The sequence below is a fragment of the Barbus barbus genome (genome assembly GCF_936440315.1).
Source record: "Barbus barbus genome assembly, chromosome: 20".
In the NCBI taxonomy this organism is placed as follows: Eukaryota; Metazoa; Chordata; class Actinopteri; order Cypriniformes; family Cyprinidae; genus Barbus; species Barbus barbus.
Genome location: NC_136748.1, coordinates 12,490,164 through 12,511,261, shown reverse-complemented (window position 1 = coordinate 12,511,261; position 21,098 = coordinate 12,490,164). Strand labels below are relative to the sequence as shown.

The 21,098-nt window shown below is 36.5% G+C and overlaps 1 protein-coding gene across 2 annotated transcripts in view; it reads right to left on the bottom strand.

Annotated features, from left to right (window-relative positions):
* The window catches only part of LOC306885884 (lysophospholipid acyltransferase 2-like), a 78,918-nt gene that overhangs the window by 24,715 nt on the left and 33,105 nt on the right, over positions 1–21,098 (bottom strand). For both annotated transcript variants that reach the window (XM_079442679.1, XM_079442680.1), the window contains 2 exons: positions 15,771–15,848; positions 962–1,057 (listed from right to left, as the gene is read on the bottom strand). In XM_079442679.1, coding sequence (XP_079298805.1) covers positions 962–1,057; positions 15,771–15,848 — 174 coding nt within the window. The remainder of the gene's footprint in view (positions 1–961; positions 1,058–15,770; positions 15,849–21,098) is intronic.

Below are 21,098 nucleotides of genomic sequence, written 5' to 3'. Positions count from 1 at the left end.
AAGTGAATTCATTTATGTGAATTTGGACTATCTCACGCTGAATGCTTGAGAGTTGCCAGCCCTGAATTATCCATTTATATCTGTATGAATATCTTAATGTATTATTATATCTTATATTAACCATTTGCACACATGAGCATTATCCGACTCGGCTCCTCCCAACTGCAGACGCAGGTTTACAAGCCACTTTTTCCTGCGTTTTTCAGTCAATTTCTTGACTTTTCCTCCCTTATGAACAACACATTTTCGTACACGATAAAATCTCCTTGCGTTTTCTCGGTTTAACCGATTTGAGCATCCATAAACAATACAAAACACAGGTAGTTTGAGTTTCTGCTACTGATTCCCATGGAGAAAAAAAAAAATTAACTTCCTGCCCTCCAGCTGCATTTTGCGCATCATCAGAATTGCGTGATTGCAAACAACCTATTGTGTAATAGTATAACAATTTAAAATAACTTTTGTGTTTTCTAATTTTGGAAACCATGATACATTTTTTCAGGATTTTTCTTTCTTTCTTTTTTTTGATTAACATTAACATTTCATTGAAATAGAAATATAAAAGTCTTTACTGTCACTTTTAAACAATTTAATGCATCCTTGCTAAAAAAAAATTTAAATAAAAAAATATTCAAAAACAAAAAACCTTACGTATGCAAACTTCTGAACTGGAGTGTAAACTAAACTTGCATAATTAAATATTTTAATTACTCAGCCTAGTGTTATTTCTATATAGTGAGAGTTATCATGTATAATGCAGTTATAATATACATACCATCTATCACAAACTAAAATTCATTATTTCACTTGTGTTTGTTCAGGAGACATGAAAATGTATTTTAGTTTAGCCTGCTTTTCACAGTCTTTTATTTATTTATTTTATTTTACAGTTGGCAATATCATTTTCATTCAGTTTTAGTTTTCTTGGAAATGATGCTGATTCCAGTGCAAAATAACTTACCCAGTGAAGTCTGCTGAGTACATTCCGTAGTCAAACACATAGACTCTTGTGACCTGGCAGAAACTGAGATATCCCAGTGTAACCACAAAGCAGTATCTATGGAGAAGAATGCAAAAGAGGGGAAAACTTAAAAACACTGAATGAAAAAAAAAAAAGACTGTTTGGTACAAAAGATCACATACTACATTTCAGCAGTTAGTATACTGTGGTCATTATGCTAATGCTATGTATGCAAAATGTGACATATACATACAACAAACCACACTGTGTAAAATACTGTATCCCACAATGCAATGCACCTAACCTGACTTTCCATTTCCTGCATGACAAATAAACCCAAAGTTAGTGGTCGACCGATATTGGTTTTTTTGACAGCCGATGCCGATGTCTTGGAAAGCATGTTGGCTTTGTGTAAATAATTTGTGTAAATAAACATACTTTTACTTTAGATGACAAAGTATTTTTCACAAATAAATAAATATTTAATAAAAATATAATTAAAAAGGAAGTAAACACTAATCACCAGAGCACTCAGTATTCTGGGAAGTTTGTGTGCATTGGGAATCATATTTTTCAAATAAAGACAAGGTAACACTCATTTTACATACAGCACACAGTGAAAATGACATGAATATAACAGTGGGCAAGTGCATAACACGCAGCATAATTTGAAATCACAAGTTTAAAGTTTAAAGCATTTAATTCACACGGACCGACTGTCACGCAGAGAACACGCGATCAAGCAAGATAAAAATGCATACTTCACAAGATCTCACAGCGGGATTCGTGCAAGGTTTGTGAAACTAAATGTTCATTACTCATTCAAAGATTTGTTTACATGGTTTAAATGTGTATTTGCTGAATGCTGAAGACACGAGAAAGTATTATATTGTTTGCCTTTCTATTACTAATTAAATAAAAGCAATCGTAATAATACTTTTTGTATGCATTAATTCCTTTGTTTAAATTTTCTTTCTGATTATTAGACAGACTTCTATCCGTATTAAGCCCGGCTCACACTGTGCGATTTTGGCCACGATTTGGTCGTCTGAGACAAATTTTGAAAATCCTAAAAGATTCCTATAATCCTAGGCTAAAATCCATAGTCATCGATTGCATGTTCACTGACAGCCAATTAATGGCTGTTGCAATCAGATTTGTGACCCTGGACCACAAAACCAGTCTTAAGTCGCTGGGGTATATTTGTAGAATTAGCCAAAAATGCATTGTATGGGTAAAAATTATACATTTTTCCTTTATGCCAAAAACCATTAGAATATTAAGTAAAGATCATGTTCCATGAATATATTTTGTAAATTTCTTACCGTAAATATATCAAAACTTAATTTTTGATTAGTAATATGCATTGCTAAGAACTTAATTTGGACAACTTTACGGGCGATTTTATCAATATTTTGATTTTTTTTGCACCCTCAGATTCCAGATTTCCAAATAGGTGTATCTCGGCCAAATATTGTCCTATTCTAACAAACCATACATCAATGGAAAGCTTATTTATTCAACTTTCAAGTTTACTTGAACAAAAAAAAATTAAAAATACCAAAACTAGTCAATAATATTAAATATTAAAAAATATATATTTTATTAGTATATTCTCTCTCTCTCTCTTTTTGTTAAAGTAAATGTAAGAATATATGTTAATTATCCCCACAAATATTTATCTAGAGGCGCTACCTATCGTAAAATCACCCAAACCCCCACTTTGCAGGAAACTGCTCACATTTGATATCTGATATTATACATGATAATTCATGCAAGCTATTTGCATACTACAACAAATTTGAGAAAGTGATCAAGGTTGCTCTGTACCATCGCTGCCTAAAGCGGCATGTTAGAACAACACTATCAGATTCAAGCCATAATTTCAACTCAGCTTATTAACTTCGTCCCACAATCCGATAGGAACAACCTTCCATTTTATTCAGCATATTAACCATCGAAAGGAATATAACAGCCACTAAAAGTTATCAAAGACACACTGAATTTCAGCAGGGCTTCAGTTTGAGGCAAAAGCCTTCGAATCTTCTCCCACTATCAGCTGCACAACGTTTGGTATGTCTGACTTCAAGTTTCAGACTCAAATAGCCAAGTCCCCCGATTCCCCACTAGGCAACAGCAGGCAAATTCTTGGCATTCTAGTTTCTGTCTTTGCCTCTAACAAAGCTGGTTTAATATGTCTACAGTCCCACTCACAGTATTCAGTATTGAGGCAGTGCCTGCTCAGACACAACACTAGGCCCTTCATCAGGCCTGTGAGTAGCACTGTGTAAACTATGAAGACCTTCTGTTCCAGTGCTCTGTAGGATGATTGTGTGGAGGCTGTTTTCTGGTTGTACAAGGAACATTGTACAGTTAGGAGATGGACTGTGATGCAGAATGGTAGTGGGTCAGACAGTTCACATCAGAAATGAGTGACGGAAACAACAAATTTCAGGGAAAAAAACAAAAAAAGTTTCCCTTAAGGTGGTTTTGACATGTGCGAAAGAAAGTTAATGCAATTAATGAGTGATGGAAATACATTTACTAAATAAATTCCTCTGTGCGCTTAAAAGAAACATTTAATCGCAAATGTTTTATGCAATATTCCAATTCTGCACATAAGTTAAATTCTCAACTTTGGATGGAAAGCTATTAAGACATATCTCGGTATTGAAGTTAAATACATAAATACAAATACAATACTAAGCATATTAAATTACTCAGTAACTTGGCACACCATGATAAACAACAACTTCTTCAAAACAGTGTATATTAAAACAAAACCAAGGTTACTGACATACAGAGGTCTTAAAGGTACAGTAGCAAAAACGGTTTGTTTAAAGGGACACTGAGAGAGGGTAAGAAATGTTCATGTACAAATAAATTGGTCAAGCGACTGTCTTTGATGCAAACATACTTGACAAACATTGCGGATGAGAAAGAAAATAAACTGAAATCAATAAAATCTGTTCAGTTTAAATCTCTAAATAGACTACACTGGTCAGGATGTTAAAGGGATAGTTCACCCAAAAATGAAAATTCTGTTATTAATTACTCACCCTCTTGTCGTTCCAAACCCGTAAGACATATTTTTGATGAAATCCGAGAGCTTTCTGACCCTGCATAGACAGCAACGCAACTACCACATTAAAGGCCCAGAAAGATAATAAGGACATTGTTAAAAAATAACATGTAACATCAGTGGTTCAACCGTAATGTTATGAAGCTACGAGAATACTTTTTGTGCGCAAAGAATACAAAAATAACAACTTTATTCAACAATTTCATCACATGGACTATTTTACGATATCCTTACTACCTTTCTGAGCCTTGGACGTGATAGTTCCCTTTCTGACTATGGCATTTGTGTTCAGAATAGGGCTGAATGATTAATTGCATTTGCCATATCGCTTTTTTAGGCGCTGCCGAAAATAAAAATATTTTCTTTTTGTAAGCAGCAGTGGCAGCCACGTCGGCTTTAACCAATTACTGAACAGAATATTAACACCCAATCATCAAGAACATTTCACTGAGCTCATGTGTTGAAAACATGATGATAAATGATGATTTTTTATTATTTATTCATTTAAAATCTGTCTAAAGTTAACAGACAGGTTAAAAAGTACAATCCACATGTTTACATATGTTTATTACTGTGACTTTGAATTAATTACCTAAATACTGAGTGTGGTAAAGCAACAGATTTGTTTTTACATTTCTGCAATCTACTTTAGTTTGTGTGATTTGTTACTGACTTTCATAATAATGTTTTCACCATGCTTATTTGTCAGTGCTTTATGTTGTCATAATTATTACATGCTTACAAGGCTGGAAGTTCAACAAATCAGTCAATATACTACTGTGATTGTAGTTGTTAAATAATGTAATTCATATCAATTCAGGCATCATCTAATTTCATCGTAACATATAGGCTAGTGATGGGTCGTTCTTGAACGATTCGTTCATTTTGAACGAATCTTTAATGTGACTCGAGAAGAACGAGTCATCTCGGGGAGTGATTCGTTCAGTCGCGCATGCGCATTGCACAGCATTCTCGGGTTTGAGTCGTTCGTTCTTCACGTGACAGCCCCATACGCTTAACCAATGCAGCCTGAGCCGGAAAGAGAATTGATTAGTTCTTCTATATCGAGTCTCGGGTTTGAGTCGTTCGTTCATCACGTGACAGCCCCATACGCTTAACCAATGCAGCCTGAGCCGGAAAGAGAAATGATTAGTTCTTCTATATCGAGTCTCGGGTTTGAGTCCTTCGTTCTTTTGTCACGTGACCACTTGCCGGATCAGTACATATCAAATAGGCTACCATAAAGTAAAACTGTATTTTTTGTATGTTGGATCATATTTAAGAATTATCATAAAATTATCAAAATATGTGTAATAAGCATTTTCCTAGAAATAAAAATGGTCTGTTCATTTATTTGAATGCAAACATGCCTTAAAGCATGTTCTAAAATATAGCCACAGTGTTATTTTAAAGCTTATGTATTTTTTATTTATTTAAAAAAGGCCTAGATTGTTGTGCAGTATTTTGTTTGAGTTTTTCAAGGCTCTGTGGCTTTAGTATATTTTAATTTTCTTGTATTTTTTATTTAAATAGTTTAAATTCATTTTGGAATAGTTATCCTCTTTGCTATAGCTTTTTCTGGCACAAAAATAAACAATAAAAAACAATTCAGGAGTGTGTACAGAGTGTTAATGTCTAAAGTGTCATATGTTACAAAAGTATAGTAAGTAACACTATAGTCCAATCTAAAGGGTTAACTCAAAAGACATAAATACAACAAGGTATTGTATTTTATGAAGATTAGACAAAAAAATAAAATAAAAACAAAGCATAACAAGTCAAGTCTGCTTTATTGTCAATTCTTCCAAATGTACGGCACATACATACAGAGAACTGAAATTGCGTTACTCTCAGACCCTTGGTGCATACAGTTAACATTTAAGACACTGACAGTAGACGTTCAAATACAGATAAATACAGTTTAAACATATGTACATACAACTATACAGATATACAAATGAGGACGTTTGTAGAAAAATAAAGAAAGAGATAAAGTGGCATAAGGCACATGGCAGAATAGATAGAGTGCAAACCAGTTAAATAAAACAAAACTAAATGTGCAGGTATATGTGTAGTGCAAGAAGAGGTTAACCAACTCGTTATTATCTTTTTTTACCACATGGTGTTATGGAAAAGAACCATGTGACAGAAATTAAAAGCAATAATTTGAGACCAGAAAAGCATCACATAACTGTAAGAGTAAATAATAATACTAATAATTCTAATAATAATAATAATGACTATGCACCCGTTTGTAAGGAAGGTTGTAAATTAACTAATTTCTCTGTCCAAAACTGTCACGTCACGTGACAAAAGAACGAAGGACTCAAACCAGAGACTCGATATAGAAGAACTAATCATTTCTCTTTCCAGCTCAGGCTGCATTGGTTAAGCGTACGGGGCTGTCACGTGAAGAACGAAGGACTCAAATCCGAAACTTGTCAGATAAGAGGTGGTGCGCTAATCATAGACTAAAGACCCAGGTAAACAATTAAGTAATATTTTCTGTTTCTTATAGCATAGTTTTGTATTGTTTGTAGTGTGATAAACGTTTGCATAAGTAGTAGATGTGTTTGGAAAGTAACACATAACATTTGAATTATATTTTGCTAAAATGAACGAAATGAACGAAATGACTCGAAAAAAGATTCGTTCATTTTGCTGAACGAGACTCAAAGGTCCGAGTCGGTAAAATGATCCGAACTTCTCATCACTAATATAGGCCAGGCCCACAGAAAAGAACATTTGTTTAATCTATCTAATATTGTGTTGGTCATACTATACAATGATTTAAAGAGCTTTAAAAAATAATTGCATATTAAATCAATATTGGTTTAAAAAAAATAAATAAATAAAAAAATAAATAAAAAAAATAAATCGCAATTCGATTATTTTCCAAATTCGTTCAGCCCTAGTTCAGAATATGAACGATTAATTATTTCATTTAAAAAAAAAAAAAAAAAAAAAAAAAAAAACCTTTTCCAGGGCTCACAAAATTTCTAAGTCCCTGGTAGCCCTTCGGGCAGGTACTCTTCAGATTTTGGTAGCCCGAAAATTAATTTAACTAGCCCAAATAAAATAAAGACCATAAATGTCAATCAAAAACATTTTCAATACACAAATATCAACGAATATCAAGGAAAGAGTTTTATTTTACTATTTACAAGGTATCTGCAGAATTCTTAATTTAAGGCAATTTGAAAAATTATTTCTTATACCATTTAATATATTTAAAACTGTCTAAGGCCTTAAAAACTCTTCAGTTTAGTTGTATCAAATTTAAGGACCCATGGGAACAATGTTCCCTCTAATTTTGTTTCTTGCTGAGCAAAACTTTTCTCTTTTGGGTGGACATTTCGGTCACCTGAGCAAAAGCATTCTTTATACCAGACCTGTACAGCACGCACACAAAAAAGTGTGTAACTTTTAACTTTAATGTGCTATTTATATTTGATTTGACCCTTGATGTAACTAAATGATGTACATTTTAGGTTACCTGAGAAAACATTTTTACTGTACAATACACTGCAGTTCAAAAGTTTGGATCAATAATTTTTTTTTGAAGAAGTTTCTTATGTTCATCAAGGCTGTATCTATTTGATAAAATATACTGAATATTATTTCACAAAATAATATTGTGAGAAATGTAATTGTTAATCAAATTTAATTAATTCCTGTGAAGCAAAGCAGTATTTTCAGAGTGTCATGAATCTGGTCTATGAACTTCCGTTAACTCACCACCAGAGGTCACTTGCTCACCACATAGACACTTGCACCACACTAATTGTTGCACGCCACCTCAGACTACAATTCCCATCATCCATTGCACTGATGACACAGCTTATTGCACTGATCACACAGCTGATTGCACTGATCACACACCCTACATAAACCATGGCTTTCCTCTTCCTCTCTGCCGAGTATTGTTATGCGTATAGCACTCCCCTAGTGTTAGCTGCCTTACCGAGCTATTCTGTGTTTTTCTGTTTAGTTCCAGTATTGTTCTGCATTTATAACTCTCCTAGTTTTAGCTGCGATACAGACTATGTTGTCATAGTCTTGCCTTGTGTGTTTTTCTAGTGTTTTGATTCTTGCCCGTGTTTCCTGGATTTACCCTTTGCCTTGCCGTTTGGACTCTGTTTGCACCTCTCTTGGACTACTGCTCGTATACCTGGATTATCTCTCTGCCTTGCCCTGTTGGATATTGTTCGCCGATCGTCGACTCTCGCTAGCCCTAGGATTGCTCTGTGTCTTGCCCGTACCATACCTGTTTGTCGTTGTTTGACCCTGCCTGTTTAGATTCAAGATATTTTTTATTTGTCACATACACAATTATACAGAGTATAACCAGCAGTGAAATGTAGGTGAAATGTTTATTGACTATGTTTATAAATAAAAGCTTGCATTCGGATCCGCACGTCTCACGTCTCGTTTGCCCCGTTACAGAGTCACATGATCCTATAGAAGTCATTCTAATATGCTGATTTTTAATCAATGTTGGAAACAGTTGTACTGCTTTTTTTTTTTATATATACTGTATTTTTTGGGACCTGTGATATTTAAAAAATAAATAAAAAAAAGTTAAAAAGAACAGTGTTTAGTCAAAATATAGATTTTGTGTTACAATATAAACTATTCAAAAGTTTGGGGTCAGAAATGTTTTTCTTTTTTAAAGATACTTTAAAAAAGTTTAAAGAAATTTCAATAAACTTTATTCAAGGATGTGTTAAATGGATAAAATTGATAGTAAAGACTTCTATTGTTAGAAAATATTTCTATTTTGAATAAATGCTGTTCTTTTAAACTTTTTCTTAATCAAAGAATCAAATAAAAAAGTAACACCGGTTCCAAAAAATATATATTAAGCAGCACAACGGTTTCAACACTGATAATAAATCAGCAAATTAGAATGATTTCTGAAGGATCATGGGACACTGAAGACTGGAGTAATGATCACAGGAATAAATGCTATTTTATAGTATAAGTATTAAAATAGGAAACCAATATTAGAAATTGCAATAATATTTCACTATATCAATGTTTTTTCTGTATTTTTGAAATGAATACAGCCTTGATGAGCAAGAGACTCAAAGTCAAAGACTCAAAAACAAGGTCAATTATTTATCAGGTTTATAATATAGCCCTAACATAATATATTATCCAAACAAACTATTTAAACTGATAGAATAGAATAGAATACAAAATAGAAGCAAAACTTAAGCTGAGATCTGTAAGTTAAATATAAAAAAGTGAACATATTCTTCTATAGCTGTCTAAACATCGTTATGAAGTACAGTTTGTACAATACTCTTGTGTGTGACTGTATGTTTCAGAGTCTTGTTACCGTTCTTTGCCCATCCTCCGTTATTTCCAGCACTTAATCAAGCCACTCTTCTTTAATACATGAGGACGTTTTATTTCACATATCATTGCGTTTGTGTTGTCTCTCGTGTTGAGTGCATCTCAACCATTGAAGTATTCATTGAAGTACTCTAACTCTGTCGTGACATCAGCTCTACAGCGGTTTGCCCGAGCATTGCTATTCTTTCCCTTTTACTGGCGGCATTCAATCAAATGGCTTCCCAACTCATTTTTGTGTGCGCGAGGCACATTATTTCTTCTGTGCGTCCGCGGTGGAAGAAGAGCGCGGTCGCGCTCAGCTTAGAGGGAACACTGCGTGGGAGCCCTGTATTTAAGGTAGCCCGTCGTGCAGGGCATTGATACATTTTGGTAGCCCGACTGGAAAAAACAATAGCCCCAGGACGTCGGGCTAGCAATTTTGCGAGCCCTGATTTTAAATAAATTTACACAGAAAATCTACAAGAAATCCATCCCTTTTTCTATAATGTCTTTGCTAGAGAGCATAAGCTGATATTGTGCTTTTCAAGGACTCAGACACTACAGTAGCCCTTCTATAAATATACATTTACACTATTCATCTCTAATAAGACAGACAAGAGCTCCAGTGACCCGTGATGAGGGCAGCTCGCGCGCTCTCTCTCTCTCTCTCTCTCTCTCTCTCTCTCTCTCTCTCGCTCTCTCTCTCTCACACACACACACACACACACACACACACACACACACACACACACACACTCTCCTGGTTCTACTTTCATTTGGCAATAACCACCACACAAAGTCTCCGGATGATAATTTATAAAAGGTGAGACATGGTGTTATCAGCAGCTGTTGGGGTCTGGTCTACGCCATAAAACCCTTCTCACATGCCTGAGTGAACACATATTAAAGCAATAAATCAAATGACATCATAAAAGTGTCATTTGTAATTAAACGGGGACAATCACACAATTGTGCAGTAGAACAAGACCTGAGAGAACAACCTTCCATCAAATCTCTTTACCTCTCAGAGCAGAAGTTAATGGCACACTGTGTTGTGTATGATTTCAGGAATTTAACATGGGGCTGAATTTGAAAGCAAGACCTCTCTGTGAACGCTTACCATACTCCATTTCATCTGTAGAGTCTTGAAGTTTTCTGAACTTCACAGTGATGCTCACAGAAACAAGCTGTCAAGAAACATACATCCATAAGAGCTCTAAAGGTACATTCACACCTACAGTAATTTAATCGCTGAAGGTCACCAAGTTGCTGTATGTGCTTTAAAGTTAGAGGGAGTTTATGGACTGCAGTTTCCAACTCTATCAGGAGGCAGATCACGCAAACGTCACTGTCTACTATCTTATTGGCCTTTTCCATGTTACTACCCATCAAACTCTACTGAAACCAACACTGTCACTCATGTCACCTAAAAATTGTAGACTCTCATTGAAAAAAAATAATCACTGATTTCTGAGCATCTTAATGACATCAAAACTCACCTTATTTGCTTTAATTCCCCATCTTATTAAAGAATAACTGTCCTCTTTATCTTTTTAAAAAATGTATACACTTTCAAAAAAAAACTTCATATCCGCTCATGTCACATAGGTTATTGATTTATGCTAAATGGTAGCCAAATAATCATTTAGGTATTGTTTATGCTATATAGGTGCATCTCAAATTAGAATGTCGTGAAAAAGTTCATTTTTTCTTGCAAGTTATTTCAAAAAGTGAAACTTTCATATATTTTAGATTCATTGCATGTAAAGTAAAACATTTCAAAAGTTTTTTTGTTTTAATTTTGATGATTAGAGCTTACAGCTCATGAAAGTCAAAAATCAGTATCTCAAAATATTAGAATATTTACATTTGAGTTTCAATAAATGACCATCCCTACAGTATAAATTCTGGGTATCTCGTGTTCTTTGAAATCACAATAATGGAGAAGACTGCTGACTTGGCAATGATCCAGAAGACGAACATTGACGCCCTCCACAAAGAGGGTAAGTCACAGAGGGTTATTACTGAAAGGTGTGGCTGTTTACAGAGTGCTGTATCAAAGCATATTAAATGCAAAGTTGACTGGAAGGACGAATTTGGGTAGGAAAAGGTGCACAAGCAACAGGGATGACCGCAAGCTTGAGAATACTGTCAAGCAAAGCTGATTCAAACACTTGGGAGAGCTTCACAAGGAGTGGACTGAAGCTGGAGTCAGTGCATCAAGAGTCACCACGCTCAGACGTCTTCAGGAAGAGGGCCACTTCTGAACCAGAAACAATGTCAGAAGCGTCTTACCAGGGCTGTGGAGAAAAAGAACTGGACTGTTGCTCAGTGGTCCAAAGTCCTCTTTTAAGATGAAAGTAAATTTTGCATTTAATTTGGAAATCAAGGACCAAGAGTCTGGAGGAAGACTGGAGAAGCACAGAATCCATGTTGCTTGAAGTCCAGTGTGAGGTTTCTACAGTCAGTGATGATTTGGGCTGCCATGTCATCTGCTGGTGTTGGTCCACTGTGTTTTCTGAAGTCCACAGTCAACGCAGCCATCTACCAGGAAATTTTAGAGCACTTTATGCTTCCTTCTGCTGACAAGTTTTATGGAGATGCTGATTTCATTTTCCAGCAGGACTTGGCACCTGCCCACACTGCCAAAGATACCAAAAGCTGGTTCAGTGACCATGGTGTTACTGTGCTTGATTGGCCAGCAAACTCACCTGACCTGAACCCCATAGAGAATCTATGGGGTATTGTCAAGAGGAAGATGAGAGACACCAGACCCAACAATGCAGATGACCTGAAGGCCGCTATCAAAGCAACCTGGGCTTCCATACCACCTCAGCAGTGCCACAAACTGATCACCTCCATGCCACGCCAAATTGAGGCAGTAATTAAAGCAAAAGGAGCCCCTACCAAGTATTGAGTACATACAGTAAATGAACATACTTTCCAGAAGGCCAACAATTCACTAAAAATTATTTTTTTTATTGGTCTTATGAAGTAATTTGTTGAGATAGTGAATTGGTGGGTTTTTGTTAAATGTGAACCTAAATCATCACAATTAAAAGAACCAAATACTTAAACTACTTCAGTCTGTGTGCATTGAATTTATTTAATACACAAGTTTCACAATTTGAGTTGAATTACTGAAATAAATAAATTTTTCCACCACATTCTAATTTATTGAGATGCACCTGTAGTTGTAGCTATCGCAATCTTTTTAAAATTATGCCAATAAAACAGTAAATTATGTAGTTGATATAATAGGCAAAGGTTATGGCAATATTAATGTTACCATTGGAATACATCAATCAAATATAATCCTGCCCAATACAGTACCATTCAAAAGTTTGCGGTTTGTACAATTTTCTTTGAGATTTTTTTTTATGCTTACCAAGATTGCATTTATTTGATCAATGTGCGTCTGGTACAATGGTCTCATTCTTGCAAGAAGTAAACTAAAAGGTAATACAGATCGTAAGAGTTTAGAGATATTTTGCTCACTATAGAGGGTGTGTCATTTCCCAGTGCTTTTCATGCAAAATTACCTTTTGCCCCAAAAGGTGTTAAGCCCATAGTATGAAGGACTATGCATTTTTCTTCATTCTATGCATTTTTCTAAAAGTCGGGTATGCATCATGGCATGACGATACCAAAGTAATGTTGGTCGGCTTGGTAGTGGTCGTGACCTCTGACTAGAAATAATGTTGCTTTATTCAAGTGTGTACAAATCTATGGCAGCTAAATAAAAGTACTTTTAGAATGAGCAAGCATAGGAACGGCCGTCTAAAGTATTAGTCAATTACCTCTGTCTAATAACCAAGACTGACGAGAATGTGATCGTAAGATACGCTAACAGCCGAAGCGATATCTTTGAGCGACATGAGCAACCGAATGATCGAGTACAATAATATTAAAGAATAAATAGAATAATCAGATGTCTAGATAAATGATCCTATAAATAATCAATAATAATTGGCATTCTAACTCAAATGCGAGGTCATAATAAAATGGAGTCAGATTTGAATTTAACCTAAATGTAATAACTTTGCATGCCGAAAAGACCAAACACGCAGGAAACCTTCATCCACCATCGGATACCTCCATTGGGCAAATCGTGTGAACCTTACACAAACACAGCCTATTTTTACAGAAGCACATAGTTTTTGGCCCAAAAAATACATTTGAGATGAATTTCCATTAACTGATAATAAAAGTTACTGCTGCCACGGTACAGCCAACAAGTTAATATGAATCCAAGAGTTCAATGTTGGCTATAAGGCCAGAAAAAGGACAAAGTATTCAGTTTTTTTGTATAATGAAGTGATTGCATTATCACTTCAGCAGCTAATCTATTGGCAGTCTCCAGGTAATAAACCAGTTAAGTAATGTGAGCCTCTCAAAAGAGATCCTTATGCCCTTTCTGCAAACGCAAACACACACACACACACACACACACATCTTGCATTCTATATTGGTTTTCCGCCCCGGTTTTTCAATTTCCCTCCATCCTTTGCTTTGCCCTCCCATGCAAACTACAGATTACTGTGACCTATCTGTCACACCCAATATGAAGCTTTCATAATACAAATAGCATTGTTTCAAAGTCTAGTTTGTTTAGTAATCAGTTGTTAAACAATCAGTCCAGTAGGTTAAAGGAATATTCTGGGTTCAATCCATCAGATTGTAAAAAAAAAAAAAAAAATCAGAATCCATTCAGGAGTGTCTTATTGCTGCCTGTACAACTTAGAATTTATTTTTCATTAAATTATATAATGTTAATGTACTCATATCTGAGCTGTCAAAATCAAAGATTTCTACATTAAAACGATTCAAATGTAAAACACCATCAAAATAACACACATCAAACTAAAATAATGCAATAAACATGAACTAACATAAAATGTAATGCAAAACTTCCTAATGTACATGACAACATAAATAAGAAGAAACTAAATTATTTACGCCAAATCTAATAATATGTGATGTGCCATGCAGGGACTTTTGGGAATTTTCTTTCACAGTTTTTTTTTTTTTTCTTTAATTATAAGGTAATTCATAGTCTTTACTTACAAAAACCTAAATATGATATTATTTTACAGTAAAATTACATATAATGGCATGTTTTTACAGTTTTCCACTATATAGATATATATATATATATATATATGTTAAGGTTATTTATTTAACCAATTAACAAGTTTTTATTTGTAGGTTGTTAGCTTTTTTTGGTATAAACTACAAACAGTACATCATGTTTGTTTTTTTTTTTTGGGGGGGGGGGGGGGGGGGGGGTTCGTATACTTCCACAAATTGCAAGTCTTATTGCTTTATGTTTATGTTGATAAATTTACAGTAATTTCATACAGACAAGTTTGGTAAGTATGAATGCATCAATATTAAAAACGATAAGCAGATAATCATTCTTATTTATAGGCAAAAACCGATAAATGACACTATATGACGGATATTGACAGATATTTAAATAAAAATGAAACAAAACGATACTAAAATTCTATAAGTGAATTTAAGCAACACATCATAATGAACAGTATGAGATTTTCTAAAGATTATGGTTTAACATTTCACCGTGTTATTAAAATACTAGTGGTTTTAAACATTAATTCTACTCAAGCATTAAACAATGTGTTTTTTATGAGATGATTTTTTTTCATAGGTAAACGTGAGGTGGTAAGCATACAATATTCCTCCCCGCACTACACATGCTCTGTGTATTTAGTACACATGGAGTTAAAACTACTTGTCTGATAATTATGGACTTATATCTGGGCAGGAGGCCGATGGCCAACTTGTCATCGAGTCGAAGTTCACAACCATGCTGGCAGGACCTTTGATGCATGTGCCAAGGTCAGGTGAACCAGCACAGATGAACTACACTTATCTAAATCTCTGGAGATGGACCGTATATAATGAAAATGTTTTCTAGGGTCATTTTGTGTTGGTATGCACTCGTGTAGGTTGTTGGTTTGAATAGCAATCACTATAGAGCACTGGTTATTTTTGGTGGCGCCCCAAGCTGCAGCGAACACCACATGGTCCAGCACATTCATTCATCTGATCCCAGACCAGAGGGAGCCGTCACTCAGCATGAAACTTATGGGAGCAATGATGAAAACAGACGCTCCCTCATTCCCCAGAGCTGTTTACCGATAAGAATGAAACGGATGGGTGAGAGCAGTATGGATTAATATTCAACAAGCCAATTCTAGGGCTAGATGAATAATACATGGTGAACTGGATGGCAGTTGCATTTTGAGAATTCTGGAACATGTTCCAATGTCATAACAAATTTTTGATTTTACATAAGGTTGTTCTTCTTACTGGAAGCAGGGCGGATTGATCATGGGGAGGATTGGGAGGTTGGGTACTCACTTGTGCATGTGTTCCACGCTTGTTAAGATCATAACGCCGTAAGCGAGACCGCTCTGTACCAGAAAATGTAAGGCATACCTGAAATGAAGCACAAGGAGAAGAGGAAACCAATGAGAGCATATAACTTTATTAAACTGTGAAATAAGACTGTCATTTCGAACAGGAGAGAAATATGTTGCTGAATAAGATAAGATTCCATAAAGTTCATGTATAAAAGTTTTTATTTAAAAGTTTCTATCCATGAAAATTATATGGTTGCATGTATATAACAAAAAATCCTCATTGATCCTCAGTGAATTCTCTTAATAATTTAATCATGCTCAGGGTTATTATAGTTAACTTAAAACTAATACTAAATAATAAATACAAAATATTTAGACATATTTATAAAAAAAAAAAAAACTTGGTAAGAAATAAAAAATATAAAATCAATTTAAAAATAAAAACTAATTCAAAATATTAATAAAAACTATAAGAGTACCTTAATTAGCCGAAAATAAATTAGATATTATACTGGTAATGATTACATATTTTTTCAGTCATATATTATATTATATATCAAAAGTGACAAATATAACCTTTCATCGCTTTATAATTAAATAAAAATGTCTGATTTTGCAGAGATGTAAGGATGATTCTTTCACTTTCAATAAATTCTAATCTAGAAAAATCTATTAATTTGAACAATATTTAAACTAGATTAAAATATTTATCACATTCCCTTGAATATTATTGTGGCTTGGATCAAACTTCAAGTGGATATGGGTATAAAGTTATATTGTATAATTAAATATAAACAACCAAAAAAGTATTTTATTTGCAGTGCGTTTCTTTGTTTAGTTGTGTTGTGAGTGTTTGCAGTGCGTTTCCTTATTTGGTTGTGTTGTGAGCATTTGCAGCACGCGTGTTGTAAACTTGTTTTCTTAATTTGCAGGTGTTTTATCTGTTTGCATTGCGTTGAGCTCTTTCAGCCACCGTACAAAACCAAACCTTTAGTAAAATGGATGGATGGACAATGCATATGCTGTATCTTTATGCAGACTACACATCCGAGTTGCTGCTTTATACATACCTCAATCAAGACAGTAACTAAATTGCTTATTTACATTGTGTCCACACTCTGTGAATTCAAATGGAGGTGTTGTAAATCTCATGCTGCTTGCTTTCAGTGCATATCTGGCTTTGCATTTTCTATATGGCAAAAGAGTGACACGACATTAGCAAATCCAAAATAATGCATTACAATATCTTACCATGTTCAGCCGCTGCAAAAAAGCATGCTACAAACAGATAATTGCCACAAAGGGAGTAGACCTTATACATAAAAGACTGTAATCAACACTATCCAATAGGAGAAAGATGTGGGGGGACTAGATTTCATCCATCTGGAATGGTTTGGATTGTGAAAGAGCTATCTTTCACAATCGAGCCATCTTTCATTTGTCTGCACTGCCTATGTGACGCCAAAAAAGAAAGTTGTTTGTGGGGTGGAGCAAGCTATTGCATTTTGATGAGAGATTATGAAGCTTTTTTTCGGTCCAAAAACATGTGCTCATGAATCCCACACAGTAAAACCAGGAACACACATTTTGAAAGTAAATGAGCCCAATTTGGATTTGATGTTGACCGAGAGCAAACAAATGACTCTGTGAAGTCACTGCTAGACAGAGCAGGGTGCAGAGAGAAAGGCAAACTCTCTGAGTATGCGATGATAGCAAATCACATTAGAACAGCTGAGGGGAAATCCCCTCACAGGCTGCCACACAAATAGAGCAGACATTTTTTAGATACACAACATTTGTTAAATTAATTTGGTAGTAATAGACGATACTTCACTCACAAATTGGTAGTATTACAGTAAATGCATTCAAGAAGGCATAAACAACACATTAGCATCCGTTATGTTTTGGGCAATGTCACTGTTTAGGGGTCTTCTTGCCATCATGTTTATTGCATAATGACTTCCTGTGTGATTTGGCTGGACTGACCTCTGTTCAGAGATCTGTAATAGACCGCTCCGTATGGTTAGAGGTTTTTCAGAAAGTGTCATCTTAAGCGTGACTCCCACTGATACAACTTGTCACATTTTGACAACCTTGTGACAAAAAACCCCCACAAAAAAACAATGGGCCTCATTCATGAAACATTCGTAAATATATGAGTAAATTCAGAGTAATTTGCGCGTAAAACAGACCTTCCCGAAAACTCTCCTCCGGATTCACAAACGCTTCGTAAATGTCCGATTTGATAGTTAAACGTGTTAATGAATTCCAATCATTCGTAAATAGGGCGCTCGTGCACACTCATTAGAGCAGAAGTGGCACAAACCTTACATAATTTGTTTTAAACCTTACATAAATTTGTTAAGCACTGCATATAGTATAGTGAATTTAGCCTAGTTTAGTTGTCTTTACTGTCATTTTTTCATCCTTTAAAAAGGCACCTATGAAGCATCTGATATTTATATTCAGACAATTACATGCAGTTATCCCTTTTACAGTTCCTACTCATCAAATATGTGCACTACATGTTGACTTTTAAACCTTAATTTAACGTACAACAGCAGATATTTCAGCACAATGAATGTTTTTGCACTGAATATTAATGGTCTCCCTCTCTACTGTGTTCTGGCTGGCTGAAGTTGGACGTGCACTGTGGGCAGACCCGACTAATCGAAGATGAGATGAGAAAACTTCCGTCTCAAAACCCTCCGCATTAGGCTCGAGGTTTTTGAGAGGGAGTCATCTATTTTTCCCTGTCGCACTCCAGAGGCCACTGAGGCCCTCCGCAAATCCACGACCTGGGGCTCGGATGTGGAGCTCGAGGCGATGGAGAGCGAGCAGACGGTCCTCGCCTTTTCTCTCCCTCTCTCGCCTGAGCACGTGCGCGTGAATTCTCTGGTTGAATTCGCGCATGAGTATTTATGTCCTAGCCTAGAGGCATGCAACGCCATTTCCTTCGGGCTAGATGACGTGTTATTCACAGCAGCGTCCGACTCTGAGGATTTTGGGCCTGCTTTAGCTGATGCTCTCCCGCCTAGCAGCCAGGAAGCGCAGCTTCTGCGGCTTACTCAGAGCTTGTGGGCGTGCTTTCGTGCGCCACTGAAAAGCTCTCCATTGATTGGCCCGACGAGCCCCATGAATCTCAGTTGTCTAAACTCGACGAGCGGCTCCTTAGCGGCCCAAATTCAAGGCCTGAATGGAGAAAGCTACCATTTTTCAGCGATCTGCATCACGAGATCTCCAGATCCTGGAAACAGCCTTTCTCCTCCCACCTTACTAACGCGGCAGCCGCTGACTTCACCAACCTAGTGGGTTCTGTGGAGCAGGGCTACACCGCCATTCCAGTGATCGAGGACACGTTAGCCTCTTACCTCTCGCCATCTTTGGCGCCTTCATGGAAGTCCCGCCCCCTCCTTCCAACCAAACCATGTAGGACCACTTCCGGCTTCACTATGGCCATCCTCCAAGCCTACCAGGTGGATGTCCTCAAAGAGATGGATGAAGAATGGCGGCCTCACTCCAGAGGCAGTCAAAGAGCTCCGTAAAGCCACGGACTTGGCCCTGAGAGCCACTAAGCACACTGCTCGTGCTGTAGGATGCTCTATTGTGGGCTCGGTAGCTGCAGAGCGCCACCTATGACTTAATCTCACAGAGATTCGTGAGAAAGAGAAAGTTTTTCTCCTTGATGCCCCCATCCCTCAAACTGGACTATTTGGAGAGGTAGTCAGCTCTGTGGTGGAGAAGTTTCGGTCCGCCAAGTCTCAGTCAGCTGCCCTCTGGCAGTTTATGCTTAGGAGGACAAGGGACCATTCTAACACCCCCTCCTCCTCCTTGTCTAGAGAGCGCTCCTTGCCCAGGAATGAGAGACTGCCAGTCGGAGGGGGATGAGCCCGGCTGGGGAGCCCGCAGCCGACCATTGCCCCACCGGCGACCTCGCAGGTGAATTAATCGAGTCGCTCCTGACTCTCGGCTCAGGATGAGGAAAGTTTGCCCAGAAACCTCACGAGGCAGGGTCAGACCATTCAAACGTTTCTGCCCGCCTTTAACACACTCTCCTCACTCAAATCTGTCACATCCGCCCAGCAGGTTTTCGGTGTGCAGCAAACGGCCATCTTCAATCTCTTTCAGTGTGGCAGTCGGGAGACGCATGAGGCTTTCTACCCCTACTACCTGTTCCTTCGTCACCCGCGGCTCACGTGATAGGACACGCATTCGGTTCTCTCCCACAGCCTACAGGCCCCGTTCCGGCCACTTATCAGTCCAGTACATCAGTCCCCGTGGACTCCCTTATCCTGAACAAGGACGCCAAAGGCTTTCCTTCTTGGTGGAAGACATTGCCCCCTCCAGACTTTCTCGACACCCCAACACAGGTATGTCTTCTAGACTACAACACTGCTTCCTCTATCGCATTTCTTTCACGAATGGGAGCGTCTACCAGGGGTATCACCTTGGGTTCTCCTGAATTCCACAAATCAAAAAAAAAGATGCATTGCAATTAACAGTGCTTGCATTAAAATGCAAGCACTGTTAATTGCAATACATCTTTTTTCGATTTGTGGAATTCAGCATGCTTTATGTTTCAAAAACTATTGTCATTATTCTGCTTCCATATAGGGAGCAGGTGTAAATTTCTTTCATATCAACTAACGTTTTGAAAATACGAACATTTTTATGAATCCGAAAATTTACGTCAGAACAGCTTTACGAACGATTTACACAAACATTTACACAAAGTGCTTTTACTTAGCATTTTTTTATTTATTATAAAATGTGTCATTGCTAATTATTTTATCAATACAAAAACATGAAAAAAGTTAAAAAAATATTATGAATTTCAGAATCTATTTGTCTATTTTGTGGAACACCACTCTCTCGTAAACGTGCATACGACAGCGGAAGCTCAGACAACTGAGCCATGTGGAGCATTTTTTATGATGGATGGATGCACTTTTTTGGGCTTCAAAATCTTGACCACAATTCACTGCCATTAGATATCTTGCATTAGCCAGGTGTTAATATAACACCAATTGTATTCATCTGAAAGAAGAAAGTCATACACACACACAGAATTGTTTGAGGGTGAGTAAATCATGGGGTAAATTTTTATTTTTGGGTGAACTATCCCTTTAAGGTAAGACACCACAGGTGAACAGGGTAACATTTTTAAAGTGCCCCTATTATGGATTTTTGAAAATTACCTTTCATGCAGTGTGTAACACAGCTCTAAGTGAATGCACACATCCTGCAAAGTTTTAAATCTGAAAGTGCACCGAGTTTAAAGTTACTGTGTCTCAAAAGAAAGTCGACTCTGAATCATTGATACGAG